The sequence below is a fragment of the Thermobia domestica genome, chromosome 13 (assembly GCF_964235325.1).
Source record: "Thermobia domestica chromosome 13, izTheDome1.hap1.1, whole genome shotgun sequence".
Taxonomy (NCBI): Eukaryota; Metazoa; Arthropoda; class Insecta; order Zygentoma; family Lepismatidae; genus Thermobia; species Thermobia domestica.
In genome coordinates, this window is record NC_137466.1 from 212,305,714 (window position 1) to 212,328,429 (window position 22,716).

Here is a 22,716-nt window from a genome sequence, read left to right on the forward strand (position 1 = left end):
CAATATAAAAAGTAATGTGTTATGGAACGAGAAAAAGACCAATAAAATAGAATGCAACAAATTAAACAACAAGACTTTCCTAACACCTACTCTCCATAATGAAACGGGACATATTAATGTTGATAAGACACATTTTTCACTCACAATACAATGTTTATTATTATTATTATTATTATTATTATTATTATTATTATTATTATTATTATTATTATTATTATTATTATTATTATTATTATTATTTAGTTTAAGAATATGTTTTTCAGTAAAGCCAGAACATGTACTGTATTTTATCATTGTATACCTAAATTGAATATTTGAGTTAACAGTGGAAGTTTATATTTTCTGCTTATAAAGTTACGCATAACAGAGTGTAAATGCCTGGGAATGGCATGGTTGTGGGAACATTTCTTTTCCTCTCTTTTTTTATTCAGGTTCTGAATTAAGATCCTTCGCGGACTACGACATTTCGTGTGTCGAAGGCGCGCGACATGCTGTGTCGTCGCGTCGCTGATATTCGACACCCACCCACGACGCGACAGATGCTAGATCTTACTTCACGTGTAGCAGGAATGTGACACTTTTTTACCCAGAACAAGGGGACAATGCACTTTATATAGTTTGTAATATGCAATTTTTAAATTGCCATAATATTAAACAATGCGTTATATTCTTTAACGAAAAGTGCAAGCACATCCATAAGGAGTACGTATGTAGCTTGGAGTTGGCGTTTCCCCTTGAGCCTAGTCAGTATATTGCTAAATCCGCCACTGACTTCGTGAGGTATTTTCCTCATGTCTCGCGGCCTCTCCTTATAAATTTCATTATGGAGTGCCACAAGGCATCAGCGTTATGCCTAAGTACTTATAAAACATTATTTTTCATATTTTCGTACAATATACATATTAAATACACAGAACATATAAAAAATAACGAAATAATATAAAATTTCATATTGGCCTGGAGGATCGTAGTTTGTGAATGTGTAAAATCTATTTGGGAATATCTGGTCATTTGTGCTATTTTTTCAACTCTAATTTGAAATAGTAAAGTGAAGCGATAAACAATGTAGTTTTATGTTGCAATTTCCACCAAACAGTCCATTGGCTTGGTACCGAATTTTGGAAAATATAAGAAAGAACAAAATGGTAATACCCAGTGTGCTTACCGATACGATTCTTCTCTTTCCATGGCATATACAGGGTTTGTATGATAAGTAATGAGACCAGGTCTGGAAACATTGTTTTATTGATCTGATCTGTACAGGGACTTAAAAGCTTTCGAAGTACTCTCCTCTTGCGTCGATGCACTTCTGCAATCGATGTTTCCACGCTGCAAACGCCCCCTGGAAGTCAGCAGCCGGCATGTCCTTTAGAAATGTGGTCACGGCTGCTTGGATGGCTGTGACGTCTGCAAAACGGGTTCCTTTCAAGCGTGGCTTCAGCTTCGGGAAGAGGAAGAAGTCGGCCGGGCTCACATCTGGGCTGTAGGGTGGTTGTGGAAGGACTTCCACCCCAATCCGGGTCAAAAAGGAGGTCACTAAGAAGGCGGTGTGGGCAGGGGCATTGTCGTGATGCAACTTCCACCGGCTAGCGATCGCCGGTCTTTTCCGCTTGACGCTCCTGTGCAGTCTCTCAAGGACTTGTTTGTAGAAGGCGGCGTTGACGGCTTGTCCTTGGGGTACAAACTCCTTGTGGACCACCCCCACATTGTCAAAAAAAACAATCAACATTGTTTTCACCTTTGACTTCGACATTCTGGCCTTCTTGGGGCGCGGGGACGCAGGAGTGTGCCACTCCGCGCTTTGACGTTTCGTTTCAGGGTCGTACTGGAACACCCACGACTCGTCACCTGTTATGACGTCATCTTCAAAGTTAGGGTCACTGTTCATGAGGTTCAACAGTTCCTGACAACAATCAACACGTCGTTGCTTTTGTTCGTCAGTCAACACTCGCGGCACCAGTTTCGCACAGACTTTTCTCATTCCCAATTGTTCCGTCACAATCTTGTGCACTGTTGTGTGGTTCATATCGAGTTCATCAGCAATCAATCTCAACGATAATCGACGGTCTGAGTTCAGGAGATCCCTCACTTTTGCCACAGTTTCGTCCGTAGTCACTGTTGTCGGGCGTCCAGCCCTCTCCAGATCCTCAACGCTTTCCCGGCCGTTCCGGAACGCACTGTGCCAACGAAACACCTGGGCTTTGGATAGGGCTTCCTCTTTGTAGGCCTCCGTGATGAGAGAAAGCGTCTGAGTAGCCGTTTTTCCCAGGCGAACGCAAAATTTGATCGCATAACGCTGTTCGATGGAACCCTCCATGTTTGTTGATTTTCCGCCGTGACAAGAATGTTCACAAGGGCTTTGTCCAAGGCTTGTCCGCGCTCCACTAAGGCTCGGAGCCAACTGACGCGCGGTGCGTTGCTTTGCTCGGACCCCCCCCCCTACATCCTCCATCACCGACAAACCCGCTCCAGCGACACGCGCGCCGCGGCGCGGCGAGTCTCATTACTTATCATACAGACCTTGTACATGAACCCACTATGGAATGCACAACACACTTTTTCCCTTGCTTTTGTCTTTTCAATTATGTTACTATAGGAATCACTGCTGAAGTTCCATTTACTAGGTTGTGCCTGAATATCTGCAATGAAAGCGTTTATATCGAAAGCTTCCGTTGAGTTCATCTTTCAGAATGAGTATCTGATTGCTGAAAAGATCAATTGTGGCCCGTCTTCGACACACGAAGTCATGTAGTATGCGAAGGTCTTAGCTTGTGTCAGGTGGCAGTTTCCTGCGACAAGCTTACGACAGTGTCATGCTTGTCGCATAGTATGCGAAGATCCCGCGAAGCATCCATTGTAACAAATGGGAATTCATTACTCCGCGACAAGCGTGCCACAGGAAAAAATATATATATACATCGCGTGTCTTCTGCACATGAATTGTCGTAGTGTGCGAAGAGCCTAAGACCCGGCAATGACAGGTGCTTACGTTATATAAGAGAACGCGCGTGTGTGTCTGTCATCACATTTTCACATAGAAAATAGTCACCTATAACCACAAAATTTTGTACACAGATAGACGTTCACCAGATCTTATCACCTGTGAAACCGTTTTCTCGATTTTGGACTTGAGGGAGGATTGGGGGGGTCACATCTTCTGGAGGTTTAAAAAGTATAAAGCAGGGTTTCTTAACCTGTGATACGGTACCACTGGCAATACGCGAATCGCTGTTGATGGTACGTGCGACTTACAGTGGTATTAATAATATTAATATGCTTTGGTAGTTTCCTGGTGAACAACATTGAAAACACCTGGTATGGAATATACGAGAAGCCCTCCAAGTTAGACAACCCAAACTTCTCTACTGTATTACAGGTTGCATACTGTTCACCGTGCGAAAACTGATATTTTTGTGAGTGTTAAATGAAAGCTCTTTTATCATACTAGCTATATCCACTTCTGGCTCCTAACATCTACTGCAAAAATTTTTACTTTATAATCAGGTAAGCAGCAAAACAACGATATGAAAACAACAAGCTGGAGATGAAAATTCTTTTCAAAATAATCTTGATTTGGTTGTTGAGCTGTCGGAGTCCGTCTCCAAAGAAAATCTTGTGGATTGCATTTTTCTTCTCTGATATTATTTATTTAACAAATCAATTACTAGAAGACCTGTCATGGCCAGGAGGGGATGGAACAGCGCGGGGGGGGGGACGAGCATTTAAACAAGTAATGAAAGTGCGAAGGTAAACAGTCTGTCATGTCAAGAGCGACTGAAGAAAGAAAAAAAAAGGCAGTGTTTGCAGAATGGTCGCTCGTCACATGTTACCGAAGGCCTAAACGACAGGGCTGTGGCATTGTGTTCTCCGAAGGAAGATCGACGTGAGAAAGGTGACTTCTGGTGTTGACACGCCGCCCGCTTCTCATTTGTTTGACAACGTTGCCCATACACAATGGTGTAAGCCATCTTCTTTCAGATTCAATTTATGTGGTTTGATAAGTTTTCCCAAAGTTTTTTTTTCTTTCACATATATTCCCTTTCTGGACCAGACTGTTTTCTGACAGCACAAAATATGCCTATGGATACGTAGAATTACTGATTAATATCTACATTACGATTTTAAATTGTTCACATTATTCTCACATATTACATGAAAACTATTTTAAACGTAACTATTGCTGGGTAATTACTAGTAAATGGGCACATAAAATGGTTTTTAGGTTTTTGACTTTTACAAAAACTGAAATCGTTTTTTTGAAAACTTTCAAAGAACCGGTTCGGTTTTCTTTCAAAAGTCTGTTTCGATTTTTCATAAAGGTGTTTTTGGGCTTTTGTCATACCTTTAGATTTTTTTGTGGGGTTATTTGAAATAACAAGTGTATGCCAATAACCCACAAAGAACCTTAAGGACAATATTATCCCTGCTACCGCAGCAATTAACGTGCGTTCAAGCGCAAATGTCACTGAAAGTAAAAAAAAAAAAAAAATAATAATAATAATAATAATGTTTATCGCAATTTCAGAGCTGGTAATTTGTCTGACATCATCTTCCATTGTTAACCGGAGCATGTTTTTTTTTTTCATTCCAATAATAAAGTTTTCCATTCTTTTGCGTATTAATGTACAGTCAGCGACAGTAGAAAATGGAGGTTGGATACATAAGAAATGATAGCTTTTTCCAGTAGCAGAATAGTTTCACTCGATGTCTGATAGTTGGACAACCAACATGACAGCAAATACGTGCCCGAAAACATAACATGCCAGGATATTCCTCCATTTGGAGAAAAAAGTATTACTATCTGAGAGCATCACTTAGAGAAACAACCACGAGATAAATCTGCAGAAAATCCATTCACTTTAAGATCAAAGAGATAGGAATTAATGCAAAGGAAACGAAAAGAATAATACGCATCATGCAGAGACCGGAAAAGTATGGAAAGCTAAACAAAATGAGAAAAGAAGGAAAGAGGGAAAGGAAAGAGCAAAAGACATGGGAATAAATTAAATTTTAACACTTAAGGATAAACAGTGTCCGTTTTTCCTCCTGCCCGCTGTATCCGTCCTGGTTTTTCTCCCTTCATAGGATAAATCTCATTCAGCATCAAACGCGAACATCATTTATAGTGTTTTAATTCCTTGAAAAAAAGTTAACTCCATCCAGGCCGAGACTCGAACCCCGGACCCTTAGAACGATAGTCAGACGCTGTAACCACTTACCTACACACGCTATGTCAACTGAGGGCGTTTATAAACCAGCCATTACGCGCGCTGTTATCAAACGTCTTAAATCAGCTAACTTAATCTATACTCTTACTTACTGTTGTCTATATATATATATATATATATATATATATATATATATATATATATATATATATATATATATATAAAGAGAGAGAGAGAAAAGAGAGAGAGGTATATAAAAATCGGATTAATGGGGGTTAAAAGAATGATTTCGTAACCTCGAAATGGGTCTTCAAGACGGTGATCGCACCACTACTGACATCTGGTAGCCGTGTTAGGTAACACACACATTAGAAATAATGCTTCGAAACCTTTAGTTGCACGTTCTGCCGTGGATAAGTCGGTAAGGTGTCTGCTTGTTGAGTAGGCAACTCGAGTTCGAGTCTCGAATACACCAATTACTTTTTCCTTCAAAATACATTTCTATATTTTTATATATGTTATTAATAATTGCTTTCTTGCATTTTTTGTAAATTACCTTAAATTAGTGAAGGTTCAGTAAAATCAAGAAGGTTAAAATACATATATATGATTGTTTTATCCGTATGTACAGTCCAGAGATGGAGCGGGTCAGGGGGCCACGGGTCAACAGAACGTGACCCACTGCAACCCCCCACCCACCAGGACCCACTCTGTCTTAACAACGTATTACGACCCACAGACTCATTCTGCTCAGTGCATTGAAGACAGCTTCTGAACACTGGTGAATTTGTCTACTTTCAAGGCATCCTTTTTCTTTTCATTTGTTTCTATTGACAAAAGAACTTCCAAATTCACACTATTCGGCTCCTTGCCAGGGGTCACCGCGGGGGAGGGGGGGCGAAATATCGAAACATATAAAAGTAATCCAAAATGACCAATATTAGTGTCAAATACATAGTTTTCGCGGTCGCTGAAATCAATGGTGACACTTCCATTAGCAATGAATTGCAAATTTAATAACAAATGTATGCTGACCGGGACTCAGCGGCAATGGGGGGGGGGGAAGAAATACCGAGACATGTAAAAATAGCCCAAAATGTCCGATATTAGTGACAATTCCATAGTTTTTGCGCTCGCTGAAATCAATGGTGACACTTTCATTAGCGATGACTTGCAAATTCAGCTACTATTGTATGCGGGCCGCGGGTCAGCGGGTAGGGGATACCGAGACATGTTAAAATAGCCCAAAATGACCGATATTAGTGTCAAATTCAAAATATTCGCGGCCACTAAGATCAATGGTGACAATTTTATTAGCGATGACTTGCAAATTTAGCTAACATTGTATGCGGACCGAGGGTCACATGTGGGGGGGGGGGGTTACCAAGATGTAAAAATAATCCAAAATGACAGATATGAGTATCAAATCCATAGTTGTCGCGGTCGCTGAGATCAATGGTGACACATTCATTAGCGATGACTTGCAAATTCAGGTGAAATTGTATGCGGGCCCGGGTCACATGTGGGGGAGGTTACCGAGACATGTAACAGTTATCTAAAATGACCGATATAAGTGTCAAATCCATAGCTTTCGTGGTCGCTGAGCTCAATGGTGAAACTCTGAGCGCATTCACCCAATTCGGCTAAGGACCGGAAGTCACTAGGGGGCGACACCGAGACACGTAAAAGTAATCCAAAATGACCGATATTAGTGTGAAATCCATAGTTTTCACGGTCGCTGAAATCAATGGTGACATTTCCATTAGCGATTACTCAAAATCAGCTATCATTATATGCGGTCCGGAGTCACCGGGGGATACCGAAACATGTAAAAATAATCCAAAATGAACTATATTAGTGTCAAATCCTTAGTTTTCACGGTCGCTGAGATGAATGCTGATTCTTCCAGAGGCGTTGACTTCTAAATACAACTCCCATCAGCTGGGGACCAGAGACGTTCTTTTTAAATTTCAAACAGGGGTGTCTCAGGGCGCGTTTACAGTGATATGTAAAAGTAGTAGAAAATTACCGATATTTTATCGTTTCGTTGTTCAGTGTGTTTACATAGATATTTTATCTGGCCCTTGCGAAAAGTGGGTATTTCAGCTAGTTATTAATAAATGCAAGATATAAATTATTAATAATATACAGGGATAAAATTTTTAAAGCTGACACCCAAAAGGCAAGAAGAAGTGAACCGAAGTGATTGAAATTGTGAACAGAGATTGCAGACGTAAAATGAGGGTACGGGGTTCGTATTTTCATAAAGAAAAACGGTTGGGTGGTGCACGGACCCCTCCAAACCTTTGACCACGAAATATGAAAAGTGTTAGTAACACTAGGTCAAATGTGTAAAGGACATGAAGAATTGCAGGGAAACTTTACGTGTTGACAATACGCAAGAAATAAATGAATACTGGTTTTTATTTTCTGCGTCTAAACGGTTTTAGAGGGCGAAACTATCACCGAAAATTTTTAAAGTTTACGCCCGAAAGGCAAGAAGAAGTGAACCGAAGTGAATGAAATTATGCACAGATATTTTACACACAAAATAAGGGAATACGAATTTCGTATTTTCCTGGAAAAAAAGATGGTTGGGTGGGGCACGGAGTCCTTCAAACATTTGATCACGAAAACATTGTAAGCGTTAAAGGTGCCTCCCGAAATATTATAAAATACAATATATACTATTTGTGCTTACTGTTGATCTTCCAAATTTGAAAAATCAGATGGATACACTTGTGAAACACGAAAGGTCTTATTTTACATATCCAATATCTACACACAATTTCTTTCGCTTCTGTCCACTCCTTCCGCCACCAGACGCCTCGGTCCACCCATTTTTTTTTCTTTGCAGGAAAATACGAAACACGTATTACTTCATCTTACGTCTACAATATTTGAGCACAGTTTCATTCACTTCGGTCCACTTGCTTTTGCCTTTTGGGCGTCAATTTTCCAAATTTTGTGAGGGCCTTTTCCCCTTTACCGTTTTTCCACAGAAAATAAAAAAACGCATTAGTTTTTATTCGCATATTGTCACTACACAAAATTTCGTTGCAATTCTTCATGTTCTGTAGGCACTTCTTGCATACTATTATTAGCACTTTTGATATTTCGTGATCAAAGATTTGGAGGGGTCTGTGGCCCATCTAACCGTTTTTCCAGGAAAATACGAAACCCGTATTCCCTCATTTTATGTCTACAATATATGTGCACAATTTCATTCACTTCGGTCCACTTGTTATTACCTTTCGGGCGTCAACTCTCAAAATTTTGGGTCTGGTTTATCGCCCCCTGAAACAACTTTACCACAGAAAATAAAAATACACGTATTAGTTAATTTTATGTGTAGTATCTACCTACCAAATTTTATCAAAATCGGAGTGTTACACTTGGGAAGTGTTACTTGTAAGTCATTGTAGAATTATTTTCCTTGTTTTTCCATCAATAAGAAATTGCCTGACAAGTAAAGGGTCCAAATGGATGACTCGAGTTGCGGGATGACACTTAGTGCGACTGATAGAGGATATAGAAATATGTATATGTGCAAAGTTATAAGGGCTGAACGCCATAAGAAACGGAGGGGGGTCAAAATAGATGGGAGGAGGGCTATGCTATGTTATTGAAATACATCAAATAAACTATTGAATCATGAAAATAGTGAAAGATAGACAATGCAAACGGTGATAGTTTCTCATATTGACAGAAGAAAAATGGTCAGAGTAGATCGCGAACCTCTGGCGGCACCTTCAAATCCGCCATTTTGAAATCTGTGATAATTTTGGAAATGGAAAGGTAGTGATGTGATATATCAGTTAGGGCCAGCATGTTCTCAAAAGTCAATTATGAACTTTAGTGATCGGTATCTGTACTTAGTTGTTAGATTTAGGATAATCATCATAGTTATTTACGAAAATCTAGGAGACTGATACTCGTATGTTGAAAGTTTGGACTATCACGAAAACACATGTAAGTTGAACATGTCTAAAGCCAAGAAAACTAACCTCGAAATTTGATATCCAAGTTGTATATTATTATATTTCACTGTCGAATATCAAATTTCACTGTTAGTTTTCTTGGTTTATAGATATGAGTTATTTTTTGTCCATAATACGACTAATAATGCTAAAAGACTCACAAATCAAATTTAGTTCGTACCTTAAGCATTTCTTACAATCAACGTTCAATTGTAGTTCTTGGCCTTTCAAAATTATGAGCCTCATAGACTCCTTCTTTCTTACAAATATTAGTATCAGTAATATAACCAATTGAAAAATTCTCTTAACGGTAACCCACCGACAAACTGTAAGCAACCCCTGTAAAATGAAATGAAGTATTTCATTTTAACGAACCACGATTATGCTCTTTAGGCTAAGGGAGACAATGATTAAGGCAAGTGAATGTTGATGGAAGATATGATGGAATGAGAATGTGGAAGGAAATTAAAGTATCCCAAGAAAACCCACACATGATACGATGGTGTCCACCACAAAGTTTCTTGGCTGAGGATCGAACCAGAGGCCCCACGTACCAGAAACAAGTGTTTACCACTGCTTCACCGTGTCCTCCCCAATCCCTAAGAGACGCGGGCATCCAGTTAAGAATAACTGACATAAAAAAACGTACTTACCATTTTCTCACAAAGGAAACTCCACGAATCCCACATTCTGACCGTTTATACTTCTTGTATGTTGGTTTATCACAAACATTATTTAGCATATCGATACATCTGTCAGAATAATAGTGTTTCCTCCAAAGTAGGAGCAGGTAACTTAGTGATAGAGCGCTTACTTCTGGTGCGGGATGGACCTCGTTCGATCCCAGACTTAAAGTTTGTAGTGGATACCATCGTACCCGTGAGATTTCTCGGAATTATCCTGTTTTCTCCTACATTCTCATTTCACGAATTATTTCCCAAAAATTAGCTTCCATCCATTACCTCTCTTTATTATTGGATCGGATTTCAGTTTAGCATCCCTTGGGTAGCAAAATTACATGAGATATGGAGCTACGGATTAACGTGAGATCCGAAATGCTTGCGCTCCCTCCGCGAATCGGAGCCTTGTCTCCTTTGCGAAAGTCGCAGACGCTACCCAATATCCATGCGTGATCTCTCTGTCTTCATTAGCCTAGAAGGCATAACATTTAAACTTTATGGACTTCATATAATTTCAGTTCTTCCTTGATAGCCAATTCTATACTGAGACATAGTAGATCAATCAAATGTGTCCATCTTCCCTTTTTTATAATTTTAATGATGTTCTTGTAACTTTGACCGTGTTCTAAGATTCCTGTTAGTTGAATATCGTATTTAATTGTAGTTAACTTGCCTCGGTCAACGTTTCATAAAATATCCCCATAATTCTTCAATTTCTTTGAGATGACCATTGTGCTGCTCCTGTACCATATCCAGTTGTGCATTGATGGAAGCCATGGCTAAAAATAATATACATTTCCTTTCCCCCGACTTCGATCCGACATTTTGTTCTCGAGTTATCGCTGTTTTCGGCATTTTTGCGACTGGTTTTTGGCTGGTCATAGCGCCAAAAGGAAGCATTTGTGCACCCAGGTTGTCTTATCATGGTGTCAGGAATCAGCTCCCAAACGTTGTCAGTGTTGTTTTGAAACACGCTCTATATTTTCATCCTGTTTCTGATTAGCTTCTCTTTGCCAATCAATTTCCAGTATTCCCGAAACAAACCAAAAGTGAACTAAATTCATTAAATTGCCTACCCCCTATGCTTTCTTCTTGTATAGTACTTATTATATATTTATATTGTAGTTGACAGAGATTGCCAATATTGATTGATATATCTGGTTAAAATGCTAGTAGAGGAATTCCCTCTTCAGTACAGAAATTCCCTCCTTGCATCCTACCGCAATTTTAGGCGAGATGGGATTAAGTAAGATGGGAATTCCCATCTCGCCTAAAATGATAGACATTCTTATCTTGGAGATATAAGTGGCTGATAAATCGTTAGGCTAAGTGGGATTAGGCTAGATGGGATGGAATCATCTGAAAATGTAGGGGGACGGTAGGTAGCGGCATGACGTCACGCCGTATCCCATGCCTATCTGTGTCCATTGTAAATGCTTAGGAAGTGGGGGGTCGCCATACCCAGTTTTTTGGGGGTGGGGTAGGGTCCCCCGCGTTCCCACGCACTTTTACCTCTGCTGCTAAGTATTAATTGCTGTGAGGACTAACGAAAAATATTATGTGATAATAATAATAACAATAATAATAATAATAATAATAATAATAATAATAATAATAATAATAATAATAATAATAATAATAATAAAGGATCTGAATGATACAGATATTTTTTCAACTTTTATTACAATTGCTGTGGGTTCCCATGAATCTGGTTATATTGTTTTTGTAAGGAATAAAGAGGCTTCAAACAATATGATTTGTATAAAAGAAAAAAAAACTAACCACTTATCACTGACAAGTGACCTTGTGTCTGTTTTTTTTAACACAATGTTACGAGGCACAGAAGCCACCACCCCTGCGGTGTGCTTGCTTTTTTGCCTCAGGCAGACAGTACTACAATTCTGTCAATTTATGTGTAGCTATCAGTCAACCACACAGGTTCTTTGCAACGCTGAATTTTACAAGAAAGGTTTTGTTCATCGGGTAGGAAGAGAAGCCCATCGTACGTTGTAATCCCTTCCCCTCTTTTGCACAGTGTGTGAAATTTAACTTGTATACTGTAGTGTTACAGAAAAGAGAATGCTATTTTTTAAATGACATTATCGAATAAGATTGACCACTATTACAATATATTCAAGATGAAAAATATTCATTTAACAGTCGTCGTACTTAGTTGTCTGCACTGAAATTCCCATAATGTGCTTTCTTTTTTTCTAATATGAGCTCCGAGCTTCTTCGTGGCTAAGTGGTTAGCGTACGCGCCTTTGGCGTCAGAGACCCGGGTTCGATTCCGGTGAGAGCTCATGTAGTTCGGATTTCACGATTAATCAGTAGGTCCCGTCTCATATAGCCTCGATGCTGAAAGGGACGACAAAATCAACTCAACTCATATTCAGCACCATAGGAGATATAACTCGGAGGGGAATTTTGTCCCTGGAAAACCTCCCAAAATCATCAACGGTACGAAATATGTCTGCAATGCAAGATGTCAATCATTTCCAACTCTATGCTCTGTGACCTAGTTTGCTTTTCATGTTTTCAGTAAACTAGACAGACAAAAGGAAGAATAGAGGCTTTCTTCCAGAAAATTGTGTTCGAGGGTGGGGGGTCACACAGGCCTGTATCCATGGGGAGTCTAGGGGGAAGGGCTCACCCTAAATTTTTACATGAGAATGATTTATGAGCATTAAAGTAGTCAGCCATTAAGATTTTTTCTTTTTGTTTTAGGATGATACTAGATTCGACTCCTGGTGTAAGCTCAACTTTCAGTCCTGTGTCATTTGCATGTCTCGTTTCATACAGATTCGTTGAAAAACCTCTAAACATGTGCTATGACTAGTATGCGAACTAGTTTTTTTTAAGCAAAAAAGAGAAATTTCTTGCTTTAGACTCTGCCCTGTAATCCAGTTTTTCTGGAGGCGAGATAGTATGGTTGGAAACGGCCAATCAGATTCAAGTTCCAAACCCACATTAAAAAGACCTTCCTTTATAACCTTGGTGTTGTATAAGGACGAAAAACAAAAATATACTGATAGCTCCAGTAATAGATATTATGGGAAAGAGATTTAAAAAATAGGTGGTTTTGAAATAGAGAAAGGACAATCCCTGAGCTTTATTAGTATTACTAGCATATGTTATCCGCTTTGCTAAGTTGAAATGAAAATTTAAAAGCACAATTCCGTATTTCATGTGTTTAGTACCCGTGAAATATGCTGTTTTCGTTTTTAATGGCATCGATTTAAACAGCATCGGAAAGATCATTGATCATCTCGGCGACCCTAAAAATCATGGATTCGACACCAATAATGGTCATTTTCGGTCATTTATATGTATATTTCCTCCTCCCCCATGTTGTGGGCCATGGCACACGTTCCCCCCATCTGAAAATATCTAGATTCGACACTACTAATATATATATAATTAAGAAACAATATGTTTGTGACTCTAAATCTCCCGAACCGCCCCACCGATCTTGATCAAATTTGTAACATGGATGAGTTTTACGACTGGGCTGGTTAAAGGCTATGCACTTTGAAGGTAGAACTTAGGGGAGGGGGTGTAAAAATAAATAAAACTTAATAACTCCTGAACCACTCTACCGATCTTGATTAAATTTTCAACAAACATGAAGCTCAGGCCTGGGATCGTTTTTGTAATTTTAATTTAACGGAGCAACGTGGGGGGCGGAGAAGGAGGGGAGATATATAAAAATCAATTTATGTAAGACTGAAAGTGACTATTTTTGTAACTTAATAACACTTGAACTATATCTTGAATATCCGACCGATCGCAATCAAATTTTCAAGATATATGAGGTTTGGATCTGGAAACATTTTTGTAATTTCACTTTAACGGTACATCCTAGGGAGTGGGAAGGAGGACATATAAATAGAAATTAATAAAACCTAATAACTTTTGAACCACCCAACCAATCTCCATCTAATTTTCAACAAATATGAGGGTCGGGCCTAGGGTGTTTTTTTTTTATCGTTTCACTTTGACGAGCCAATGTAGGGGTGGGGGAGGGGGAGATATATGTAAAAAAAATATGACTGCCTTTGTGACTTCATCACTCTTGAACCACCCGACCGATCTAAATCAAATTTTCAACATACATGAGTGTAGGGGCACGGATTACTTTAGGCTGTTCACTTTGATAAAGCAACGTAGGGGAGGGCGAGAGAAAGAGAAATTTTAAAATGATCAAAAATGACCGATATTAGTGTTGAATCCATAGTTTTCGGGCCCGATGAGACAAACAGTGACACTTCTGATGCTGTTTCAATCCAAGTTCAGCCCTAATAGTTGGGAAGGGGGGTACAATGGAGGAGAGGGGTATAAACATTTAAAAATGATCAAAACTGAGTAATATTAGTGTCGAGTCAATAGTTTTAGGAGTAGCTGAGATTAACAGTGACAATTCTGATTCTGTGTGCCACAGCACGTGGGAGGGGCAGCTGTATATAATAATAATCAAAAATGACCAATATTAGTGCCTAATCCATAGTTTTCGGGATCATTCTGATGAACTGTGACATTTTCGATCCGGTTTAAATGCAAAATCAGTTCCGCCACTTGCAGGAAGGGGAGAAAGTAATATATAAAATGATTGATAATGGCCACTATCAGTGTCAATTTTATAGTTTTCTGGGTCGCTTAGATGAACAGTGGTACTTTCGATCCCGTTTAAATTCAAATTCAACCCAACAACTTGGGGGAGAGGGAGGAAGAGATATTTAAAAATAATGGAAAATGACCGATAATTAGTGCTGAATCCACATTTGTGGGGGGTCGCTGAAATGAACAGTGACACTTTCGACGCCTTGGCCCGCAACATGGGGGAGGAGGAAATATACATATAAATGACCGAAAATGACCATTATTGGTGTCGAATCCATGATTTTTAGGGTCGCCGAGATGATCAATGATCTTTCCGATGCTGTTTAAATCGATGCCATTAAAAACGAAAACAGCATATTTCACGGGTACTAAACACATGAAATACGGAATTGTGCTTTTAAATTTTCATTTCAACTTAGCAAAGCGGATAACATATGCTAGTAATACTAATAAAGCTCAGGGATTGTCCTTTCTCTATTTCAAAACCACCTATTTTTTAAATCTCTTTCCCATAATATCTATTACTGGAGCTATCAGTATATTTTTGTTTTTCGTCCTTATACAACACCAAGGTTATAAAGGAAGGTCTTTTTAATGTGGGTTTGGAACTTGAATCTGATTGGCCGTTCCCAACCATACTATCTCGCCTCCAGAAAAACTGGATTACAGGGCAGAGTCTAAAGCAAGAAATTTCTCTTTTTTGCTTAAAAAAAAAAACTAGTTCGCATACTAGTCATAGCACATGTTTAGAGGTTTTTCAACGAATCTGTATGAAACGAGACATGCAAATGACACAGGACTGAAAGTTGAGCTTACACCAGGAGTCGAATCTAGTATCATCCTAAAACAAAAAGAAAAAATCTTAATGGCTGACTACTTTAATGCTCATAAATCATTTTCATGTAAAAATTTAGGGTGAGCCCTTCCCCCTAGACTCCCCATGGATACGGGCCTGTGTGTCCCCCACCCTCGAACACAATTTTCTGGAAGAAAGCCTCTATTCTTCCTTTTGTCTGTCTAGTTTACTGAAAACATGAAAAGCAAACTAGGTCACAGAGCATAGAGTTGGAAATGATTGACATCTTGCATTGCAGACATATTTCGTACCGTTGATGATTTTGGGAGGTTTTCCAGGGACAAAATTCCCCTCCGAGTTATATCTCCTATGGTGCTGAATATGAGTTGAGTTGATTTTGTCGTCCTTTTCAGCAGCGAGGCTATATGAGACGGGACCTACTGATTAATCGTGAAATCCGAACTACATGAGCTCTCACCGGAATCGAACCCGGGTCTCTGACGCCAAAGGCGCGTACGCTAACCACTTAGCCACGAAGAAGCTCGGAGCTCATATTAGAAAAAAAGAAAGCACATTATGGGAATTTCAGTGCAGACAACTAAGTACGACGACTGTTAAATGAATATTTTTCATCTTGAATATATTGTAATAGTGGTCAATCTTATTCGATAATGTCATTAAAAAAATAGCTTTCTCTTTTCTGTAACTTACTACAGTATACAAGTTAAATTTCACACACTGTGCAAAAGAGGGGAAGGGATTACAACGTACGATGGGCTTCTCTTCCTACCCGATGAACAAAACCTTTCTTGTAAAATTCAGCGTTGCAAAGAACCTGTGTGACTGACTGATAGCTACACATAAATTGACAGAATGAAAGTCTTAATTTTAGTCCTGAAGCTGCCTAAGGCAAAAAAGGAAGCACACCGCAGGCGTGGTGGCTGTGCCTCGTAACATTGTGTTTCTAAAAAAAACAGACAAGGTTTGGATTATTTTTACATGTTTCGGTATCCCCCGGTGACTCCGGACCGCATATAATGATAGCTGATTTTGAGTAATCGCTAATGGAAATGTCACCATTGATTTCAGCGACCGTGAAAACTATGGATTTCACACTAATATCGGTCATTTTGGATTACTTTTACGTGTCTCGGTGTCGCCCCCCAGTGACTTCCGGCCCTTAGCCGAATTGGGTGAATGCGCTCAGAGTTTCACCATTGAGCTCAGCGACCACGAAAGCTATGGATTTGACACTTATATCGGTCATTTTAGATAACTGTTACATGTCTCGGTAACCTCTCCCACATGTGACCCGGGCCCGCATACAATTTCACCTGAATTTGCAAGTCATCGCTAATGAATGTGTCACCATTGATCTCAGCGACCGCGACAACTATGGATTTGATACTCATATCTGTCATTTTGGATTATTTTTACATCTTGGTAACCCCCCCCCCCACATGTGACCCTCGGTCCGCATACAATGTTAGCTAAATTTGCAAGTCATCGCTAATAAAATTGTCACCATTGATCTTAGTGACCGCGAATATTTTGAATTTGACACTAATATCGGTCATTTTGGGCTATTTTAACATGTCTCGGTATTCCCTACCCGCTGACCCGCGGCCCGCATACAATAGTAGCTGAATTTGCAAGTCATCGCTAATGGAAGTGTCACCATTGATTTCAGCGAGTGCAAAAACTATGGAATTGTCACTAATATCGTACATTTTGGGCTATTTTTTTTACATGTCTCGGTATTTCTTCCCCCCCCCATTGCCGCTGAGTCCCGGTCCGCACACATTTGTTATTAAATTTGCAATTCATTGCTAATGGAAGTGTCACCATTGATTTCAGCGACCGCGAAAACTATGTATTTGACACTAATATTGGTCATTTTGGATTACTTTTATATGTTTCGATATTTCGCCCTCCCCCTCCCCCGCGGTGACCCCTGGCAAGGAGCCGAATAGCGTGAATTTGGAAGTTTATTGCGAGAGGAGCTTCATTATTGATTTCAGCGACCGCGAGAACTATGAATTCGACACTAATATCGGAAATTTTCTACTACTTTTACATGTCCCGATAAACGCTCCCCTGAGACCCCCTGATTCGAATTTTGAGAAAAACGTTTAACTCTGATCTGGAGCGTGGATCAAGGTATTTGTGACTAAAATTTGGTAACTCTCGGTCTATTTGTCTGGTTCCCATGCCGGTTCCGGTAAAAGCCCCACTGAGACCCCTCTGGTTCGAAATTTGAAAAGAAAACGGCTTCGTCTTGATCTGGGGCCTAGGTCAAGGTACCCCTGACCAAAATTTGGTAACTCTCGGTCCACTCGTCTGGTTCCCAGGCCGCACACAGACAGACAGACAAACACACAAACAAACTCTTTATTTTATTTATTTATAAAACAAACTCTTTATTTTATTTAGATAAAGAATTAATATACTGAATGTCAGCTCTCCAACTTGAACGGCTTGTGAGATACTAAAATTTTCGCTAATATTCGGACCCTCTTAGAATATGTAATATAATGAAACCATACATGTATGATAACTTCCTAGTTGAGATTGAGGCCTAAGTATATACCAAAAATCATTTCATTTGACTTTGCAATTTGGATATGATGATCATGCAGACATAGTTACATTCAATTTTTTATATAATAATTCATATATTACACATGATTCAAACATTTTTCCCAGTAGTTAGCTCCTCTAAGAAATCACAGGCTGCGTCTCAAATAAGTTTTATTGCTATTATTACAGTTGCAAATATCAATATTTAAAATTGCCTGAAGTTCTTTTGTCAATAGAAACAAATGAAAAGAAAAGGGATGCCTTGAAAGTAGACAAAGTCGTGGGTCGTAATACGTTGTTAAGACAGAGTGGGTCCTGGTGGGTGGGAGGTTGCAGTGGGTCACGTTCAGTTGACCCGTGGCCCCCCGACCCGCTCCATCTCTGGACTGTACATACGGATAAAACAATCATATATATGTATTTTAACCTTCTTGATTTTACTGAACCTTCACTAATTTAAGGTAATTTACAAAAAATGCAAGAAAGCAATTATTAATAACATATATAAAAATATAGAAATGTATTTTGAAGGAAAAAGTAATTGGTGTATTCGAGACTCGAACTCGAGTTGCCTACTCAACAAGCAGACACCTTACCGACTTATCCACGGCAGAACGTGCAACTAAAGGTTTCGAAGCATTATTTCTAATGTGTGTGTTACCTAACACGGCTATCAGATGTCAGTAGTGGTGCGATCACCGTCTTTTATATACCCCTCTCTCTCTCTCTCTCTCTCTCTCTCTCTCTCTATATATATATATATATATATATATATATATATATATATATATATATATATATATAGACAACAGTAAGTAACAGTATAGATTAAGTTAGCTGATTTAAGACGTTTGATAACAGCGCGGGTAATGGCTGGTTTATAAACGCCCGCCGTTGACATAGCGTGTGTAGGTAAGTGGTTACAGCGTCTGACTGTCGTTATAAGGGTCCGGGGTTCGAGTCTCGGCCTGGATGGAGTTAACTTTTTTTTTCAAGGAATTAAAACACTATAAATGATGTTCGCGTTTGATGCTGAATGAGATTTATCCTATGAAGGGAGAAAAACCAGGACGGATACAGCGGGCAGGAGGAAAGACGGACACTGTTTATCCTTAAGTGTTAAAATTTAATTTATTCCCATGTCTTTTGCTCTTTCCTTTCCCTCTTTCCTTCTTTTCTCATTTTGTTTAGCTTTCCATACTTTTTCGGTCTCTGCATGATGCGTATTATTCTTTTCGTTTCCTTTGCATTAATTCCTATCTCTTTGATCTTAAAGTGAATGGATTTTCTGCAGATTTATCTCGTGGTTGTTTCTCTAAGTGATGCTCTCAGATAGTAATACTTTTTTCTCCAAATGGAGGAATATCCTGGCATGTTATGTTTTCGGGCACGTATTTGCTGTCATGTTGGTTGTCCAACTATCAGACATCGAGTGAAACTATTCTGCTACTGGAAAAAGCTATCATTTCTTATGTATCCAACCTCCAGTTTCTACTGTCGCTGACTGTACCAAATTAAAAGTAACATTGATATTTGAACACTCTACTACACAGGCTGGTAGCCAAACCAAAACTATAGGGGGAGGAAGCCGGTAGAAGTTAGGGAGGCAGATCAACCATTTATAGTTCATCACCATATTATAGTTCATTTGCAAGCCTACCGTGAAAATTTTAGGATGGGAGCAATAAAAATTTAGAGGGGGCCCAGCCCCCTAGACCCTCGTGGATACGGACCTGCTACTACATATTATAATTTTGCTAGTATCAGAATGAAACTTTGAGAAAGATAAGCTTCAGCATTAGTTTTACATTAATAATTGTTGTACCGGTATAATATCATTTTTTTGTGTTTACAAAACAATATAGTTTCTGTTGATTTTTGTGAGGTGAGAACTGACACTCACCCATATACCATAATTTGTTCTGATCAATGAAATCTATTCAATGCTATATATACGAGGTGTATTCAAAAAGTATCGAACCTTATTTTTTTCCGCGTAAGAAAATGAAGCGCGAGAGACTTTCTTCAGTGTAGAGGAGGACACTCATGCGCAGTCGCGAATTTTTCCCCCCGCAGAAAGCGTCAGTCGCTGGCACAGTGTTGTCAGATGGCGGGAATGCGGGAAATTCTAGTTGAAAATGGTAAATTCTGTCAAATCTTCTTTCTGTTCATGTCTTTTCTTTCTCACTTCGGAGTATGTATAGTACAAGGGGTCCAGAAGCACGTAAAAAAACACAAAATTTACAGGAAAAATGAATGATGCAAGTACTTAGACGTAACATAACGTAACCAAATCTAACCTAATCTAACATAAACTAACCTAAGCTAAACTGAACTAACCTAATATTAGTAGAAATGAGCGAAATTCTATCATTTTTGGAAAATTATGCGGGACCCCTACACTAATATAACATAAACTAACCTAACCTAACCTACCCTAAACTAACCGAATGTGAGCAGAAATTACCAAAATTGTAACTTTTTTTTTTAGAGAAAAGAGCTGGACCCCTTCTGCTAAACATAGGCCCTCACTTCTTGTCTTCATCTCTGGTGGTACATAGATTAGAACCATCTTTGAAGGTTAGAAAACAGCAAGAGAGATTAATAAACCGAACCAAATAGAACTGATTGTTAATCGGGCCAATATCCACTTTTTTTGCGAGAAGAAAGAAGCGAGAGAGGGTTTATGGCCCTTTACTTACTATATTTGTTGCGGACAGTCATTCACAGAATGTTAGAAAGAAGAGAGGGGAAGAAGGGAAGCACATAATACTTGGAAGTAGCACACACCCAGACACACACATACACACACACACAAAATGTATATTTCTCTCTATACCAAATAACTACAGATAGAAAATAGAATGATGGCTCTATAATAGATTTCTCCTCCCGCAGGAAAAGATGTACTTCTGATTGATTGTTCATAGTTATTTGATTTTAATTTGAAATCATTAATATAATGATTAATTATTTAATAATTCATGATTAATTATTTAATCATTAATGATTAATTATTTAATTAATTATTGATATTCTTTCTTGGCGAGAAATTTTGCAAGCGATCGGGAAATTTCAGCGCTTTGGGCGGGAGGTCTGTTGTTCTGAATCTGACAACACTCCGCTGGCAGTCGGTCAACGCGTGAAGACGTGTACTGAGCGGTTGTCGGATTTCAGTTTTTTTTTTTTTTTTTTTTTTTTTTTTTTTGTAAAATGACAGAAAAACTTGAGCAGCGATATTGCATCAATTTTTTTGTCGAAAGTTTTGCAATACCCAAGCGGAAACCATTCAATTGGGATCGGTTCATTCAATTTTAAACAAGAATTTAAGCATGAGGAGAGTATCCTCAAAATTTGATTCAGGCCTTCATCGCCAAACACAACATTCCTGTGATTCGTCAGACTCTCTACTCACCCGACATGGCTCCGTATGACTTTTGGTTATTTTCCAAGCTCTGAAAATGCCAGTAAAAGGGACCTGATTTGAGTCAAGAGAAGACATCATGCAGAATGCGACGGTATGGTTGCTCACAATTCCAAAAACTGCATTCCAGAAGTGTTTCCAACCATGTCAGATTCGCTGGGAGAAGTGTGTGCATTACCAAAGAGATGCTTTAAAGGGAATAAGTGTTCCGGATTCCCAAATCAATAAATATATTTTTGCTAATTGAAGGCTCGATACTTTATGAATACAATTAGTATGTCTGATCTTTGTACATTTTATATTTATTTTTAATTGGTATTTTGCTTTTAAAAATATTGTAAAAACTAACACACAAACACTCATTTTCCCAGCCTCATATTGATATTAAAGATTACATTTATCTTTGATTGGGAAACTTTTAATTGACTAAGAAATAATGCATCATCATAAAATTTCAAACAAGATGGCAGATGTTATTAAAATATCTTTGCGTGCCCTTTCTAGATCTACTTTTATTAAATCCGATTGTTATTACAGGCACAAGCTCCACGATTGCAGACTGTTTGTAGACTTTTCTCTTCCAGCTGTTCAACACGAGAGGGCACCAAGGTCATGCAATAAGCGACCACCATATGCAGTGGATTTAGCACCCACTATTAGTACAAACTTCTTTTGCCCGTCAAGTATAGCGGCTCCTTATTATCCGACTACTTTCCCTTTACCTTTCAAGCCAGCGTTTTCACCCCTTCTGCACCCGAGTCCACCCTTAACCCTAGGACCTTTCCCTCTCAGCAGTAAGACGTCAGCATTTCAGCAGACGACGACCAGTCACATGAATCTCAGCACGACAGCGAAAGAGGACGAAGTCACGAGTTCTGGAGTGGACAGTACAAGAGGCGCGACGGACGACGAACGACGAACATTTCTGGAGACAGATAGCAAAGGTAAAAATTATTAGAAATTATAACACACTTTTTTTATTACTTAAATTCTTTATATATATATATATATATATATATATATATATATATATATATATATATATATATATAGCGTTGATCTCAAACTGCATATACCAGAGATAAGCTTTCTTTCAGTTAGTTCACCATGTGTGTTTGTATGTGGTACCTCGTTTCTCGGTAACTACTTATTGGATCTTAACCAAATTTGGTGGACAAATAGACCATGGCCAAGTAAATAAAACAATTCTATATTTGGTGACCAGGTTTGGCCACAAACAGGATCGCCTCGCCTTGTATGTGGTACCAGTGTTGCCAGATAGGGCGATTTTTTAAGTGCCTTCGCTACCAAAATTTCAAATTGGGTGACACGCTACTTTTTGGGCTACTTTTAATTATTTGCAGGTTATAACTCTGAAGGATGCGCTACTTTCTTATTTGCATACATGAAATCACAAACTATTAGTTTTATTCAATACAGTAAGAGATTTGTTTGTTGAGTATTCTAT

General features: G+C 38.8%; 1 protein-coding gene across 4 annotated transcripts in view; it reads left to right on the forward strand.

Annotated features, from left to right (window-relative positions):
* Window positions 1-22,716, forward strand: part of LOC145668998 (photoreceptor-specific nuclear receptor-like) — a 164,783-nt gene that overhangs the window by 120,536 nt on the left and 21,531 nt on the right. For 2 of the 4 annotated variants that reach the window (XM_081737320.1, XM_081737321.1), the window contains one exon: window positions 21,818-22,192. In XM_081737320.1, coding sequence (XP_081593446.1) covers window positions 21,818-22,192 — 375 coding nt within the window. The remainder of the gene's footprint in view (window positions 1-21,817; window positions 22,193-22,716) is intronic. The other 2 variants (XM_081737322.1, XM_081737323.1) reach the window with 1 other exon arrangement.